The sequence below is a fragment of the Gopherus flavomarginatus genome, chromosome 6 (assembly GCF_025201925.1).
Source record: "Gopherus flavomarginatus isolate rGopFla2 chromosome 6, rGopFla2.mat.asm, whole genome shotgun sequence".
In the NCBI taxonomy this organism is placed as follows: Eukaryota; Metazoa; Chordata; order Testudines; family Testudinidae; genus Gopherus; species Gopherus flavomarginatus.
In genome coordinates, this window is record NC_066622.1 from 1,034,677 (window position 1) to 1,051,470 (window position 16,794).

The 16,794-nt window shown below is 66.1% G+C and overlaps 1 protein-coding gene across 3 annotated transcripts; it reads right to left on the reverse strand.

Annotated features, from left to right (window-relative positions):
• Positions 1–2,995: 2,995 nt before the first annotated feature.
• PRRT3 (proline rich transmembrane protein 3) lies at positions 2,996–14,198 on the reverse strand. 3 transcript variants are annotated; one of them, XM_050957300.1, is made up of 4 exons: positions 14,133–14,198; positions 8,058–9,604; positions 7,648–7,767; positions 2,996–5,603 (listed from the first exon to the last, which is right to left on the reverse strand). In XM_050957300.1, exons 2-4 carry the CDS (start codon positions 9,577–9,579, stop codon positions 3,565–3,567), a joined length of 3,681 nt encoding a protein of 1,226 aa, XP_050813257.1. In that variant the 5' UTR covers positions 9,580–9,604; positions 14,133–14,198; the 3' UTR covers positions 2,996–3,564. The 3 variants fall into 3 exon arrangements, with proteins under 3 accessions (XP_050813257.1, XP_050813256.1, XP_050813254.1); XM_050957299.1 differs by lacking the exon at positions 14,133–14,198 and adding an exon at positions 14,003–14,031; XM_050957297.1 differs by lacking the exon at positions 14,133–14,198 and adding an exon at positions 10,470–11,073.
• Positions 14,199–16,794: the final 2,596 nt, after the last annotated feature.

A 16,794-nucleotide genomic window follows, 5' to 3' on the forward strand; every position in this document is an offset into this window, starting at 1 on the left:
CTAAAGTTTCACGTGTCCTTTCATGCTTCAGCCACCATTCCAGGGGCCATGCGTCCATGCTGATGACGGGTTCTGCTCGAGAACGATCCAAAGCAGCATGGACCGACACATGTTCATTTTCATCATCTGAGTCAGATGCCACCAGCAGAAGGTTGATTTTCTTTTTTAGTGGTTTGGGTTCTGTAGTTTCCACATGGGAGTGTTGCTCTTTTAAGACTTCTGAAAGCATGCTGCACACCTCATCCCTCAGATTTTGGATCATGTGCTGCAGCTATCCTTAGAAATCTCATATTGGTATCTTTGTGTTTTGTCAAATCTGCAGTGAAAGTGTTCTTAAAACAAACATGCTGGGTCATCGTCCGAGACTGCTATAACATGAAATATGTGGGTAAAGCAGAGCCAGAGACATACAATTCTCCCCCGAGATGTTCAGACACAAATCTAATTAATGCTTTTTTAATGAGCATCATCAGCATGGAAGCACGTCCTCTGGAATGGTGACCAAAGTATGAAGGGGCATACGAATATCTGGCATGTAAATACCTTGCAATGCTGGGTACAAAGGTGCCATGAGAACGCCTGGTCTCGCTTTCTAGTGACGTAAACAAGAAGTGGGCAGCATTATCTCCTGCAAATGTAACCAAACTTGTTTGAGCGATTGGTTGAACAAGAAGTAGGACCGAGTTGGGCTTGTAAGCTCTAAAGTTTTATGTTGTTCTATTTTTTAATGTTGTTTTTTGGGCATAATTCTAACTTTTGTAAGTTGCACTTTCACAATAAAGAGGCTGCACTACAGTACTTGTATGAGGTGGATTAAAAATACTATTTTTTATCATTTCTACAGTGCAAATGTTTAGAATCAAAAATAGCTCTCGTGAGCAGTATACGTTTTGTATTCTGTGGGGTAATAGAAATCAATATACTGGACTAGAAAAACATCCAACATATTTAATAAACCGTAAAATACCAATTACAATTTACCACTGTGAGTAATCACAATTAAAAATTGTGATTAATTTTTTTGGTTAATCATATGCATTAACTGTGATTGTCAGTAGGGTGTATAACCTAGGACCAGGCCCTGCCTGATGCCTGCCTCAGTGGGCAGGGCTGAGTGCTGAGCTTTGTGTGGCTGCCAGGGCACAGGCAGAGAGGGGCAGTCGCTGCTCTGGGGGGGTTGTTTGCACGTGTGGGGTGGGAACCCTGCCAGCCAGTCACCCAGTGCTGGCTTGAGGCACCTGTACCAGGCAGGGATCCACCTGTGCTCTGTTGAACAGAAGGTTTGGGCCGTGCTGGCTGCAGCCTGGGGTGGGATCCTGCCCTCAGCGCCCACTTGCTCCACGTTGCTCCTGGGGCCCACTCAGCCAGGTGCTAGGGGAGGCCAGCACGGCAGTGATGGGGGATGGAAAAGGAGGCCCCCCACCCTGGGGTGGGGGGGTGCTGGTCATGGCAGCTTCCCCCTGGAATCAGAATTCAGCCCACTTCTCCCCACCCACCAGCTTGGTTTCTCACTGAACTGAGAGCCCCCACTCCACTGCAGGGTTGGTGTGTGGGGGGGCTCTTCAGACCCAGCTCCATCCCCTCCCCGAGCTGTCACTGGGGGCTGCCAAGCTGGCAGGTCCCAGCCTCGCCCATGCCTGCGTCTGCTGCGTTGGTCCATCCTGGTCATGGCTGTTTGGCTGTAGTTCTTGGCTCACACCTCAGGAAAATACATGTGTTCCCACCCGGCTGGGGGCTGTGCTCCTTGGGCTCAGGGGTGGGGCTGGAGTGGGGTGCAGCTCCCCCTGCACCCTAGGGGTCTGGGGGGGGTCAGAGCCAGGCTGGGGGGTGGGGAGCTGGTGCTCGGGGCAAAAGGCGGGGGGGCACACAGCGGCATGGTCCTGGGAGCCAGTCCCACCAGCCAGCTGAGTGGCCCTGTGATAGGTCGCCCCGGGGCTCACGAACCCAGATGTTGGGGGGGGAGTGGGGGCGGGGCCTTGTGTTGCGTTCACTGGGCTGGCCCGTGATCTTCGGGGGGGGAGACAGCCCCTCCCTGTGCTCCATGCCACACCCCCCCAGACACAGCCGCACCCTGTGCTCCATGCCCCACCCCCCCTGACACAGCCGCACCCTGTGCTCCATGCCCCCCCCCCCCCACCCCGGAGACAGCCTTGTCTGTGCCCACGGCTCGCAGTTACTGGTGTCACAGGCACCTGGTCTGGGGCCCGCAGTCGCTCGGGGGGGGGCGTGTCCCCTCCCCCCCTTCCCTGGCAGGTCTGTGCCTTTGCAGCTGGGGGGTGGGGGCGGGGCGGTGCCTGCCACCGTGGGCCAGGGCCCCCCTGTGTCTGGGGGCTCCCGGGCGGGCCGGGGGGGCGCACTGCAAGAGCCCGTCCGGCTGCGGTATCAGGCCCCGCGTGCTCTGGGCTGACTCTGGTGCCCAGCCGGGGGGGGGGGGATGGGGGATCCCTATGTGACCCCCTCATCCCAGGCAGACGCTGCAGGGGATGCCCCAGCACCAGACACGCCCCCCCCCGCGGCCCTGGAGGCGCTTGTGCCCTGAGGGGGGGGGCGCAGAGGCGCCGAGCTCGGGGCAGCAGTGGTGGGGGCTGAGAGGCTGAACCGGCATATGGGAGAAGTGGGCTGGGGGGGGTTCCTGGGGACGGGGCAGAGTGGGACAGGGAAGGAGCCCCTCCCCCCCGCCACTTGCTCAGGCCCAGGAACCCTTCATTCACCTCCGGGGCCTGCTTGGGCTGGGGAGGGGGCACCAGGAGCCAGCCCCCCTCCCCCGCCTTGCTCGGCCCATAATGCAGCCCCGTGCTCCATGGCAGGGTGCAGCCCAGGGGGATCCCCCTGCAAGGGGTCTGACCCGTCTCTGGGATGGGGCACAGACGGGCTCCCCACCACCCAGTGCTATGGGCCCAGCGCCATGGAAGAATCGCTCCAGCACCGCGGGACGGGCCTCGTGAGAGCAAGTTTATTTCCTTTTGGCACAAACAGACCCACAGCAACCCCCCTCCCCCAGGCCTGCACCTTTTTGCAGCCAGGGGCCCGGTGGGGGCTGCCCCTTGGGATCAGGGCGGGGTGCTCCTATCATGGTGCCTCTGCAGTGCTGGTCCCTGGGCAGCCTCACCCCAGAGTCGCTCCCTGGTGGGGGGCTCAGCCCTGCCGTGCCCCTGGGTCCCCCTTGGCTAAGGCTACCTGCCCCCCACCCCCCAGCAGCCGCCCTGGCTCCATGGGCTGGGTGCTCCTCCCTGGCCCTGGCCTTCACTCAGCCAGAGCCAGCACTGCCCCCCACCCCTGGCCTGGCTGTGCAGAGTGGGCTGGGAAAGCAAGTCCTGCCCCCTCACTGTGCTCCTGCTTCCTGGGCTGGCTCAGCTCCCTTCTCCCTTCCCCCTGTGCAAAATCTGAGCTGGGAAAATAGATCTCCGTAAAAATCACTGACAGGGGTTGGGGGGTTGGCACTAGGCAGGGCTGGGGCATGCAGGAAGCCCTCAGTCGTGGGCTCTCCCTGGCACTGTCCCCATGGCACAGTGCTAGCCGCTCTCCTCCGAGCGGTGCTCAGGGGGGCTGCCCTGGCCCTGCCCCTCACAGCTCAATGGTGTCACTGGACATGCTGCGGGAATCCACCTGCTTGCTGAGCGCCAGGAAGCTCCGCCTGGCTTCGCACTCAGAGTCTGCGGCCCCGCCCGTGGTGCTGGGTCCTGGGCTCTCCTCAGGGAGCAGCGGGGCCCGGCTGGGCAGCTCCTCCAGGGGCAGGCTCTCCAGCGAGGAGAAGCCGTGGCGCCAGGGGTTCCAGCTGATCTTCAGGGAGCCCTTGGAGAAGCTGTCGAGGGAGCAGCCCGAGATGGTGCCCTCGGTGGGGGGCTCGCTGGGCAGGCCCTTGCTGGGGGGCAGGCCCTTGCTGGGGGGCAGGCTGGCGCTCTGGGAGGGCAGGTCGCTGAGCGAGCTGCAGCGGGCCAGGCTGAACAGGTAGTCAGGGTCGCTGCTGCGCCGCTGCCAGGCCGTGGCGGGCAGCAGGGGCTCGGCCATGGGCGTGAGGGCAGAGCTCCTGCGCAGCGAGGAGCAGGAGTCCTGGCGCGCCAGGCGCCCCGGGCACTGCAGGCTGGAGCGCAGGAAGACGCTGTCCCGCACCAGGTGCTCCTTGAAGAGGGCCTCGTCGATGCTGCGGCTGAGGTTGATGGGCGAGGGTGGGCGGAACTCCAGCTCCCCCAGCGACAGCACCGACTCCTTCTCGCAGCAGACGCTGGTGTAGGAGCGCCCCACGCGTGCAGCGTTGGGGAACCTGGGGCTGACGCCAGGCCGGCCCAGTGAGGAGGTGGAGCCCCCGGCAGAGAAGGCCCCAGGCACCCGCCCCTCACCGCTGTCCTTCAGTGCCCGCAGGTGCAGCTGTTCGGGCGGCTTGCGGATCAGGCTCTTGCTGATGTGGGTGCTGGCCGCCCGCTCCTGCACGCCAGTGGCCCAGTCGTAGCCGTTGTTGGGGTACTCGGGCGCCTCGGCCTTGCGGTAGGTGCAGAAGTAGCGGACGAGCTTGGCCCAGCAGATGTGGTCAGCGGAGCCGCAGCACTGGCAGAAGGGGTGTGAGGCCACAAAGCACAGGCCAAAGGCCAGCAGCAGCTCACAGATTCGGAACCAGAACTGCACGAACCACCAGGGCCAGGAGAACTCCCCCAGCGGGCCCAGCACCGCCCCCAGCCACAGGACCCCGTATGCCTGGAGCCCACAGCACAGCAGCCCCAGAACGCTGCACCCTAGTAGCACCCGCGGGCAGGGGCCCAGCGCCTGCAGGGCTCTGCCCTGCTCAGGCAGCTCCTCACAGCCAAGCGACACCCGCTGGGCCTCGCCCGGCCTGGCAGCCTGCTGGGGCCGCAGCTGCCAATATGCAGCCAGGTTGGCCAGCATGAGGGAGGTGCCGCAGGCGCAGGAGAGCAGGTGCAGCCCCACGCCCAGCACGGGGCTCAGCAGGGGCGAGAGCAGGTCGGCTCCCAGCAGCACGGTGCTCTGGAGCGCAGCCAGCGCCGCCAGCAGGGGCAGGCTCTGCAGGGGGGGCGGCAGCAGCTGCAGCTGGGCCACACGCAGGAGCAGCAGCAGCAGCAGGGCGAAGGCGCTGAGAAGCAGCGGGAAGGGCGCGTTGTACAGCAGCCGCACGGCCGGGGCGGGCAGCCTGGCCCTGGCACCGTAGGGGTCGCTGAGGAGGAAGGTGGCGCGGAGCAGGCCGGCACCCAGCAGCAGGGCGTTGGCGCCCAGGGTGTAGGGCAGGTGGGGCAGGTCCAGGACGGGCGAGCCGATGAGGCTGGCCACACAGACCAGGCTGAGCAGTAGGAAGAGGGCGCTGGCGCCATAGACGTGCAGCTCCCAGGCAAAGCCGAGCGTGCGCTGCAGGTCAGCCCAGCGCAGCAGCGTCTGGTTGGGCTGCAGGAGGCTGCAGGCCCCACTGGCATGGGGGCAGGGCAGGCTAGAGGCAGGCACCGCGGCTGGGACGCTGGGCCCAGGCTCGGGCAGAGAGGGGCGCTGGAGAGCTCGCTGGGTGCTGACTCTGATCAGACCCCGCTGGGGAGTGGCTGGGGGCTGGGGTGGGGTGGGCACAGGGGCTGTGGTGCTGCCATGGCCAGGAGGTCGGGTCTCATCTGCAAACAGCAAGGAGCACATTGTCACCAGGGCGGCACGTGCCACCTCCCTGCAGAACGTCCTACAGCTGGGCTGCTCCCCACCCGCTGGCCCTCTCCCCGCCCAGGGTTTCCAGCCCCTTGCACCCCCCCGGATCTCGGTGCCAGTTCTGCACTGCTCTGCTAGCGGATACAGCAGCAGGCCAGGCTTCTGCTGCTCAGCCCCATTCCTTGCATCCTGCAGCAGCATCCAATCAGCTGCTGCCAGGGTCCCCCATCCAGGGCAGAAGCCTGAGCCCTTCATCCATCCCCCCTGGACCTCCCAACGGGGCTGGGCACCAGCAGGAGCAGCAATGGGCCTAGGGCTGCTGTGGGAGATACTTGAGTGCTGGGGCAGGGGGGAGCCCTGCCCTGGCACAGCCCTGCTGCTAAGTCATTTAAAGTGACGGCCCCAAACCCCAAGAGCCTCCATCTGTTCGAAGCCCATCTGAGCCTTGTGCCTGCATCGCTCCCAGCACGGGAATGCAGATGGAGGGACGCTGGCAGAGCTGGGGGGAGTAGAGACCCCAGGGCTGGGCTACCAGGGGCTGTGGGTTGGGAGTGAGGGGCGCTGGCAGGGCTGTGGGGGGCGGGGCTGGGAGTGAGGGGCATCAGCAGAGGTGACATTTCGGGGGGCATGTGGGGTCAAGTGCCCCCTAGATTGGCCTGCCGGGGGCAGGGAGAGGGGCTCTATCCTTCTCTCCCTGACAAGTTCAGCCCCAGGTGCCCTTGGGCCAGTTGCCAGCTGCCCATGGACAGGGCAGAGTGTCCCCCTTCCCAGCACGGCTGAGCCCATCACCAGCAGGGAGCCCAGCCCCGCTCCCCACACCAGCTCCCTGAGGGCTCTGGGCCAAGCCCTGTCCTGCAGTGGGGCAGAGGGAAAATCCCCTGGGCCTGGGCCTGGACCGTTCACCCACCCTGCGGTGTCTGGGCACGCAGCCCAAGTGCCCCCACTGCCAACCCCCTGTGGGTAACTGGCCCCCGTTCCCCATGGCACAGCCCTGCTCAGTAAGTACCCACAGTGCCCTGCCGCTGCAGTGGCAGATATCTGGGCTCTGGTTCTGGCTGTGCCCGGCGCTCTCCCTGCACCCAGGGTGCTGGGGGCCAGTCAGAGCTGGCCTGCCCCCTGCTCAGCACCCATGCTCTGCATGGGGAGGGGCCTGCAGGGGCTTCAGGGCCCTGCTCCCTGTGCTGCCAGCTCTGGCTCCAGCCCCGCCTGTCCCCTGCTCCTGTTCCCAGCACCTGGCCGAGGCCGGGTCCCGCTCCTGCAGGCAGCCCTGATGCAGGCGCCTCCTGCCCGCAGATTTTGGGGCTGCTCCGTCACAGAGATGGGAGAGCTGGGCCCAGGGCCGGGCGTGCACTGAGTCAGTACCGGGCCAGGCCTGCACTCAGTGCCGCTCCCAGGAATGGCAGGGGCTGCAGGCCCCAGGAACGAGGGTTTGTCCCAGGCAGGATCAGGGCCCACAGGAAGCCCAGCCAGATGGGCGGTGAGGGGGGGAGCCAGTGCTGATCCCCGTGGGGGGGGGGGGGGGGAAGGGGATTAGCACCATCACTGGGCACAGTCCTGATTGAAGATGTCACTGAGCCGCTCCCTGCCCCCCAATCCCCTTAGGGACCAGCCTGGCTCCTCTGACGCCATCAGTGCCCCTGTGACCCCTCGACTGCCTGGCTGGGGGCCAAAGCCCAGCGGGCCCTACAGCTCCTGTCTAGACCAGGCGTCTGATGATCCCCTCTGCTCTGCAGGCATTTAGGCTGCCAGGGCCTGGCCCCACCCCAGAGGTGCCGGGGGGAGCATCTCAACATTCCCATGGGCACCTCGCAAGATGGGTCCCAGCACCCCCCCAGGAGCACTTCTAAACTCTGCATCCTCAGCCCCCGCAGGGCGGGGTAGGACTGGGCTGGTTGGGACCTACTGGGGCCATCTCTGAGCCCGCGGTGTCCAGGCCCTGCCAGGGCAGCCCCCAGGCCCAGCTGCCTGTGGTGGTGGGACAGGGCTGGCTGAAGCACAGGGGCGGGGCCCCATCACCTGAGTGCCGGGTCCCCGGCAGTGGCGGCCTGGGGGCAGAGGTGGCGTTCACGGGGATTCTTGGTTCCACCGCTCCCTGGACTCGCTGTGGGGCCCCAATCTCCTCCTCTGCTGCAGCCCCTGAAACAGAACCAAGGGCCCGGGGGCCTCAGGTGGCTGCACCTGCTGCCCCACAGCCGTGCAGACTCAGCCTTGCTCACCCATGGGTGCTGCTGCCCCAGCCTCTCCCACAGCCACAGGGTGGGACAGAAGAAGGGGCATCCTGGTGCCTTTGGCAGAGGGCGAGGCCCCCAGCCAGGGGTGACAGGAGGCTTGTGGGAACATGAGGAGGTGCCCGTGGCTCCAAAGGAGGGCAGGGAGGGGATCCCTGGGAGCAGCCCCCAGCAGCCACATGGGCTGGTCACACGTACCTGGGCGAGGAGGCGTTGGGACAGGCGACGTTCCCAGGCTGGTGTGGAGAGTGGACCTGGCGCGGGGGTGCTCTGGTCCCTGTTCTGCACCAGGAGCAGCTTTCCCAGGGATGTGCGGTGGCTGGGTTACGGATCCAGGCAGCACCCGCCAAGTGCTTCTCTGATGAGCCGAGAGCCCCTCTGTCCAGGCTGGGGCTCTGGTTTCTGTCTGGGCTGGGATGAGGCTCCAGGTGGGGCTCCCGTGGGCTGGGGGAGCCGGCTCTGCCAGGCGGCCCTGCATGGGAGCCAGGCTTGGCGGGAGCTCCCAGGCCCCATCCCCAAGCTCCAGGTGGCCAGCGCTGAGCACAACGGGAGGAAGACCAGGCCACCTACCAGCCACGGAGCCCCCTGCTCCAGGCGTCTGCTGTGGCTGGGAGGTAGTAGCAGGCCTAGCAGCCAGGCTGGCTCCAGGGACCCACCACGCCTCCAGCTGGGGCTGGCCGTCCCTGCCTATGGAGTGCGGGGGCAGCCCCTGGGCATTGCCCCAGGGAGGGAGGGAGTAACCCTGGGTGTAGGAAGCCCAGCCCTTTTCCGAGGCATGCTCCAGTGGTTCCCTGGGCTCCCGGGGGACACTGGCCTGAGGCGCCGGCTGCCCCTTCCCTGGAGCCCAGCTCACAGGCTGGCCCCCCTGACCCACGCTCCCAGGGTCTGCATCTGCCACCTGCCACCCCTCGGCGCTGCTGGCTCCTGCTGCGGAGTCCGGCCTGGCTGCCAAGGCGACAGTGGACACCGTTGGCCTGGGGCATGGCGTCCCGGCTGTGCCTGGACTGTCCTGCCCAGCAGGACCTGAGCTGCTCTCTGCCCCAGGAGGCCTGGCCAGGCTGGGAAAAGCTGGCTGCAGGCTCCTGGGCTCTGAGCCCGAGGGCCGTTCTCTGCTCTCGAAAGCCAAGGCTCCTGGGCTGCCTTCGGTTCTCGGAGCCCCGGAGCCAGGCGTGGGCGTGAAGGGCCAGCTCCCCAAGCCAAGCCCAGTGTGTCCCTGGAACATGGCAGTGGCTGGGCCAGGGCCTCCAGCGCCCTCAGTGCCAGCAGATCCTGGAGCCGGGGGCACCTCCAGCGTCTGCTGAGTGTCATCAGCCCCCAGGAGCAGGGGCCACGCCGGGGGTGGGAGAGCAGAGCTTCCTGCTGGGGCAGGGGGGGTCCCCATGTCATGGCCGATGGCTGCAGAGTGGGCAGGGCTGGAGCCTCGCCACAGCTCATCATCCAGCTCCCCAGCCCCACTGAAGACCAGGCTCCCTCCCGGGGCAGCCAGCACCAATGGGGAGAAGGCTGGCAGACCCTGGCGTGTCCAGAGAGCCTCTTTGGAGGGGCTGCCCAGAGGGGGCCACCCAGCCAGCTCCTGCACCCAGCCGGGGCCCAGGGAGGCTCCTGCAGCCCGTGGCCTGGAGTGTCGCTCACTGCTGAACGGCTGGGGCAGGGGAGAGGCTGGGAGCAGCACCAGCACCAGGACCAGGCTCCAGGCAAGGAGCTGAGCTGCAGCTGCCATGGCAAACTGCTCCCCGCTCTTCACCCTGCAAGAGAAAGCAAGAGGCAGCCTAAGGGCGAGCCAGCCGCGAGGGGCCAGCCCTCTGCCCTCGGGGATGGGTCATGCCATGCAGTGCCCAGGCCAGCGGGGAGAATGGCAGGCAGAACCAGAGACGACACATGCCGAGAAGCCTGGAAAAGAGCAGTTGGGCCTTGCAGCCAGGGTGGGGGTGTTTGCGATGGAGGAGGGGGTGGAGCCAGGAGCCGTGCACACATGCAGAAGCAGCCCCAGCTTGCATGCCCCCCAACATCTGCTCTTCTGGATGCTGTGAGGACCCCAGCTGCTGGATCTCCTGTCAAATCTCAGGGTGCCAGCCTCCCCAGGCTGAACCAAGCAGCCTGGTGAGGAGGAGGCCTGCCCACTGCCCCCAAGAAGGGAACGCTCAGGCCTGTTGTTCCTCCCCAGGGTTCCTCTCCCCACCGGAGGAACCTTGTTAGCAGCCCCTGCTGCAGGGCTGGGCTCACGGCTCCAGCTCCCACCTTAGTGTGGGCACCCAGCATGGGGTTTTGCCCCCTGCCTGCCCATGGCACCCACTGCTGCACAGCCGGCACAGAGCAGGTGGGGACAGCGGGACCACTAGGGGAGAGGATCAGTCCTCCTTGGGGAAGGTCCTGCTGGGTGCCATGTGCAGCCACCACCCTGCTGTGCCAAGGGAGGCTGCGCACTTCCCTGCAGCAGTGCCCTGCGCAGGCTCCCTCCCAGCTGGCTGGCAGAGTCAGCAAGCCCTGGGGCTGCCACGCAGGGACACGGGAGTTGCAGCTGGCTGCCTCAAGGCGCCACAGGCCGTGGGCAGGGACTTGCTGGCCTGAGGCCCCAGCCCCTCTCCCCAGGCAGCTCAGGGCCAAGTTCACCTTGGCAGCATCCTCCAGCTCCAGCAGCAGCCCGGTGATGGGGATGCTCAGGCATGGCTAATGGAGCCCAGCACGCCTGATCGGAAACAGCTGTTAACCCTTCCCCACCACAGTGCCAGCAGGCTGAGCACAGGCCTGGAGCCTCCTGATTTCCAGCCCCGGGCACCTGCTGCCCAGGGCTGTGCTGGGCAATGGGGGGCCTGGCTTGACATGGGCAGGGAGGGTGTCCCTGGCCTGTTTGCCAAACGCTGGGAATGGGCGACAGGGGATGGGTCACTTGGTAACTCCCAGTTCTGTTCATTCCCTCTGGGGCACCTGGCATTGGCCACGGTCAGCAGATAGGACACTGGGCTGGATGGATCTTGGGTCTGACCCAGTGTGGCCTTTCTCATGGGTGTCTCAGGAAAGTGGAGGGTCTGGGGAGGCTGGTGCCCGGGCAGGGGGGGGCTGTGCCATGGCTGAAGCACTGGGCACTGCTGACCCTGCCTCTGCCCTTGACCTCCTGTGGGGCCAGGGCTGCCCCCAAAGGACAGGGCTGAGCTCTGCAGTGGGATGAATGCCCAGAGCTGTTGCTGAATGACAGAATCTCCAGCCAAGCCAGGCTCTTCTCTCCCTCTGACATGTTCTGGGTAGCCACAACACTGGGCCCCATGGCTCTAGCCCCCCCTTCCCTGCCCCACACATCACCCACACCTGAACTCCTCACTGCCCCACTCTGGGCACAGAGTCCCTGCTCTGCAACACGGAGAGACGCGCCATGCCCCAGCTCTCGCTGCCCAGCCCCCGGGCAAGGCTGGGCAGGGACGCCCCAGGTCCCTCCTCTCCCGGGCCTGTTTCCAGCCGTGCTCAGGCTGTCTCTAGTGGGCATGGCAGTCTTAGGCCAGGCAAATGCTGCCATCAGCAGTGCCAAAGCCAAGCTACTGTCCCCGCAGCCATGGAGCTCAGCCCAGCAGGGCCCTTCGCCCCACATCTCAGAGCACGAGGAAGGTCAGCCAGCAAAGACGAAAAGAGCAGTGGCTGCCTGGCTCGCTGCCTGCTCGGACCACTGGGGAACTCCCACCCAGGACCCATAAGCCAGGCCCCAGCAATGGTGAGTGTATAACTAGCGAGGGCTGGCACTGCCTCTCTCGTGCCCGGCCTGGGGGTCCTGCACGGCACATCAGCCTCCAGCTGCAGCTGGGAGAAGGGCTGGTGTCATTCAGGGGCATTAGCTGGAGCGTGTCAGACATGGGAGGGGATTGCCAAGCAGAGCAGGACACTGTCGAGGCCTCAGCGGGGATTCGTGTCCAGGTCTGGGGGCTGCACTGTAGGGCAGATCCTGGGAGAGCAGCACAAATGATGAAAGGTTTAGAAAACCTGCCCTGGGAGGAAAGGTTTAAAACCAGGGCCTGTTTAGTCTGGAGAGATGAGGACTGAGGGGGACCTGAGAACAGTCTTCATGTCTGTTAAGGGCTGTTCTGAATAGGATGGGGATCGAATGTTCTCCATGTCCACGGAAGGCAGGACAAGAAGTGATGGGCTGAATCTGCAGCCAGGGAGATCTCGGGTAGATATTCGGAAACCCTTTCTCCCTCTCAGGGGAGCTAAGCTCTGCAATAGGCTTCCAGGGGAGGCTGTGGGATCCCTGTCACTGGAGGGTTTTGAGCACAGGTTGGACAACCCTCTGCCCGGGATGGTCCAGGGTTACGTGGCCCTGCCCCAGCACGGGGGCTGGACTTCACTAGTTGCCCTTCCAAGGTCTTTTCCAGGCCAACATTTCTCTGATTTCTATTAACTCTGTGACGGCACGGCTGGGCACCGGGGACCCTCAGCCCCATTGAGCGGGGGGGAGGGGCTGGGCACCAGGGACCTTTCCAGGTCCCTTCCAGCCCCACTTTTCTCTGACTCTGTTTTCTGCCTCTCTCCACCCACCCAGTGCCTGGTGTGCACCTGAGCCCCAGCTGGCCAGAATGTGCCCAGGGCAGTGGGGGGCTGCTGGGCGAGGAGTGTGCAAAGAGCACATCCAGGCATTAGCTCAGCGCTCATGAACGGCCTCGCTGGTGCTGAGGAGCTGGGAGACACTCGGGGACTAGGACGCTCTATGACCTCACCAGTGGCAACGTGCCAGACTCCCCATTTCCCCTTCCTGCCCCATAACCCCCATCCCCTCACCTCTCTGCATCTCCCACCCCCTCACCGCCCCATAACCCCATTCTCCTACCCCTCCACATCTCACATCCCCCCACATCCCCCCTTCCTGCCCCGTAACCCCCATCCTCCCACCCCTCTGCATCTCCCATCCCCCACCAACTCCCTTCCTGCCCCGTAAGCCCCATCTTCCCACCCCTCCGCATCTCCCACCCCCTCATCCCCTTCCTGCCCCGTAATCCCCATCCTCCCACCTCTCCGCATCTCCCACCCCCTCATCCCCTTCCTGCCCCATAACCCCCATCCTCCCACCCCTCTGCATCTCCCACCCCCTCATCCCCTTCCTGCCCCATAACCCCCATCCTCCCACCCCTCTGCATCTCCCATCCCCCACATCCCCCATCTACTCCGTAACCCTCATCCTCCCACCCCTCCGCATCTCCCACCCCCTCATCCCCTTCCTGCCCCGTAACCCCCATCCTCCCACCCCTCTGCATCTCCTTTCCCCTCCCTGCCTCATAACCCCCATCCTCCCACCCCTCCGCATCTCCCTTCCCCTCCCTGCCTCATAACCCCCATCCTCCCACCCCTCCGCATCTCCCATCCCCCAACATCCCCCCTGCCTGCTCCGTAACCCCCAACCTCCCACCCCTCTGCATCTCCCACCCCCTCATCCCCTTCCTGCCCCGTAACCCCCATCCTCCCACCCCTCTGCATCTCCTTTCCCCTCCCTGCCTCATAACCCCCATCCTCCCACCCCTCTGCATCTCCCTTCCCCTCCCTGCCTCATAACCCCCATCCTCCCACCCCTCCGCATCTCCCATCCCCCAACATCCCCCCTGCCTGCTCCGTAACCCCCAACCTCCCACCCCTCTGCATCTCCCACCCCCTCATCCCCTTCCTGCCCCGTAACCCCCATCCTCCCACCCCTCTGCATCTCCTTTCCCCTCCCTGCCTCATAACCCCCATCCTCCCACCCCTCCGCATCTCCCTTCCCCTCCCTGCCTCATAACCCCCATCCTCCCACCCCTCCGCATCTCCCACCCCTCCCTGCCTCATAACCCCCATCCTCCCAACCCTCCGCATCTCCCACCCCCTCATCCCCCATGCCTGCCCCGTAACCCCCATCCCCCCACATCCCCCCTTCCTGCCCCGTAACCCCCATCCCCTCTCCATCTCCCATCCCCTGCATCCCGCCTCCGCCCAGCAGAAGCGGGGGCCGGTGCCCAGCGCGACCCGCCCCAGTCCCGGCCCCAGGAGACCGCCAGGCCCCAATCCGCGCCCCCAGCCCCGCGCAGGGGCGAGCCGGGCACCTGGCGCTGCTGGGCCGGGCCCCGCTGCCCCTCCGTGCGGGGGGGGGGACGCAGCACAGAGCCCCCCAGAGCCCGCCGCCCGCAGCCCCTCACCTGGGGCCTCCGCACCGACGCCAAGCGCAGAAGGGCCCGGCCCGGCATCGCGGGCTCCCCGCCAGACCAGCCGCGCGCCCATCACCGTGGCCCCGCGCCCGGCGCAGCCAGAGCGCTCCGGACCCCTCACCTGGTACCCGGCTCTGCCCCGCCGCGCTCCCGGGAGCCCGGTCCACTCCAGTCACGTGCCGCGGCACCGCCGCTAATGGGCCGGGCCAGGCCCCCCCGCGCCGGGATTAGTCACGGGCCACGTGGGCTCCAACCTGCCCAGAGCCGGACCGGCCTGGGGGCGGGCAGGGGAAATAGAAATGAGGGGAAGTGAGGCATATGGAGGGTCCAGGGGTGGTGGGCTAGCAGGGGCCGCAGGTCGGGAGTGAGGGGCGCTGGCAAGGTTGTGGGGGGCAGGGCTGGGCTAGCAGGGGCTGCGGGTCGGGAGTGAGGGGCACTGGCAGAGCTGTGGGGAGGGGGGCCAGGGCTGGGCTAGCAGGGGCTGCAGGTCGGGAGTGAGGGGCACTGGCAGAGCTGTGGGGAGGGGGGCCAGGGCTGGGCTAGCAGGGGCTGCGGGTCGGGAGTGAGGGGCACTGGCAGGGCTGTGGGGGGCAGGGCTGGGCTAGCAGGGGCTGCAGGTCGGGAGTGAGGGGCACTGGCAGAGCTGTGGGGAGGGGGGCCAGGGCTGGGCTAGCAGGGGCTGCAGGTCGGGAGTGAGGGGCACTGGCAGAGCTGTGGGGAGGGGGGCCAGGGCTGGGCTAGCAGGGGCTGCGGGTCGGGAGTGAGGGGCACTGGCAAGGCTGTGGGGGGCAGGGCTGGGCTAGCAGGGGCTGCAGGTTGGGAGTGAGGGGCACCGGCAGAGCTGTGGGGAGGAGGGCCAGGGCTGGGCTAGCAGGGGCTGCGGGTCGGGAGTGAGGGGCACTGGCAAGGCTGGGCTAGCAGGGGCTGCGGGTCGGGAGTGAGGGGCACTGGCAAGGCTGTGGGGGCAGGGCTGGGCTAGCAGGTGCTGCGGGTTGGGAGTGAGGGGCACTGGCAAGGCTGTGGGGGGCAGGGCTGGGCTAGCAGGGGCTGCGGGCTGGGAATGAGGGGCACCGGCAGAGCTGTGTGGAGGGGGGCCAGGGCTGGGCTAGCAGGGGTTGTGGGTCGGGAGTGAGGGGCACTGGCAGGGCTGGGCTAGCAGGGGCTGCGGTTGGGAGTGAGGGGCACTGGCAGGGCTGTGGGGGGCAGGGCTGGGCTAGCAGGGGCTGCAGGTCGGGAGTGAGGGGCACCGGCAGAGCTGGGGGGAGGGGGGCCAGGGCTGGGCTAGCAGGGGTTGTGGGTCGGGAGTGAGGGGCACTGGCAGGGCTGGGCTAGCAGGGGCTGCGGTTGGGAGTGAGGGGCACTGGCAGGGCTGTGGGGGGCAGGGCTGGGCTAGCAGGGGCTGCAGGTCGGGAGTGAGGGGCACTGGCAGGGCTAGGGGGAGGGGGGAGCCCAGGATTTGGACAGCAGGGGCTGTGAGTCAGGATTTAAGGATGTCTGCCCAGCTCCGTCTCTCTCTGCCCTGTCTGACTAAGGAGGCGACTTACACTTAAAATGGCCTTCACCGAACAAGGATCCCCTCCCCGCCAATCCTGTCAGAAATCTTTCCCTACCCCCCTCCTCTGCCTGCAAACAGCCCCCCCAAGCTCATCAGCGGAACCAGCTCCCCACAGGCCAGGATCCACCAACTCAGACCCTGCCAGAACAGATGCAAAACCTGCAGCCACGTCCCCCCACGACATGTGGGCACCTCACCCAGGGCACTCACTGGGGGCTTGAAGGCACTCGCAGGAAGATGGTAAAAGATAAGAACCCCCCACAGCCTGGGTCAGCCCTCCCCAAATGATCACTCTGGTCTGACCTCTGAGTCCTGCTCCGAGGAGCCTGCCCGGCACCTTCAAGGGCAGAGCCTGGGAGCTTCAGTTCCCCCCAACTCTTGGGTTTAATAGACACAAGCTGAACCCCACTATCGCCCTCGTCCTGTGAGGGGAGAGGCACTAATGGGCCACTGCCCCATATTTACTTCTGCTGAACAATCCGGCCAGCGTGTCTGGGGGTGTCTGCAGCTCAAACCCAGGCTCCCGGGCCGGGCAGCGGGTTGAGGGGCTGCGTAATGGCCCTGTACATGCTCAGTGAGCAGGCCGGAGCCCCCCAGCCCTAGGGGGAGCAGGCTGGAGCCCCCCCCGGCCCCTGGGGGGAGCAGGTCAGAGCCCCCCAGCTCCTAGGGGAGCAGGCTGGAGCCCCCCCGGCCCCTGGGGGGAGCAGGCCAGAGCCTCTCCCCACCCCCAGGGGGAGCAGGCCGGAGCTCCCCCAGCCTCTAGGGGGAGCAGGCCAGAGCCCCTTCCTGCCCCTGGGGGGAGCAGGCCGGAGCCCCCCCGGCCCCTGGCTGGGAGCAGGCCGGAGCCCCTCCCTGCCCCTGGGGGGAGCAGACCGTAGCCCCCCCCGGCCCCTGGCGGGGAGCAGGCTGGAGTCCCCCTAGCCCCTAGGGGGAGCAGGCCGGAGCCCCCCCCCCGGCCCCTGGGGGGAGCAGGCTGGAGCCCCCCCAGCCCCTAGGGGGAGCAGGCCACAGTGCTAGGCAATCCTGGCGGGACCCCCAGGCTGCAGCCTGTGTGAGCTAATTTGCTAGTCCAGGGCCCTGGAGAAGGGAGCCGTATGTCCCCACGACAGGCTGCCGGCCCTGCCAGCACGGCCAGCCCTGGGCGGGGGCTGCCCTAGGGAAACAGGCAGCTCCTGCCCCCTCGGAGGGCATCTGTCAGGCAAGAGTTGGAGCTGAGCCCCACCAAACT

Coding starts and splice junctions, on each gene's coding strand:
- PRRT3 (XM_050957297.1), bottom strand. Junction 7,768..8,057: donor CCCAACGCCTCCTCGCCCAG/GTACGTGTGACC, acceptor GTTCTGTTTCAG/GGGCTGCAGCAGAGGAGGAG. Junction 5,604..7,647: donor GCCGGGGACCCGGCACTCAG/GTGATGGGGCCC, acceptor TGCTGTTTGCAG/ATGAGACCCGACCTCCTGGC.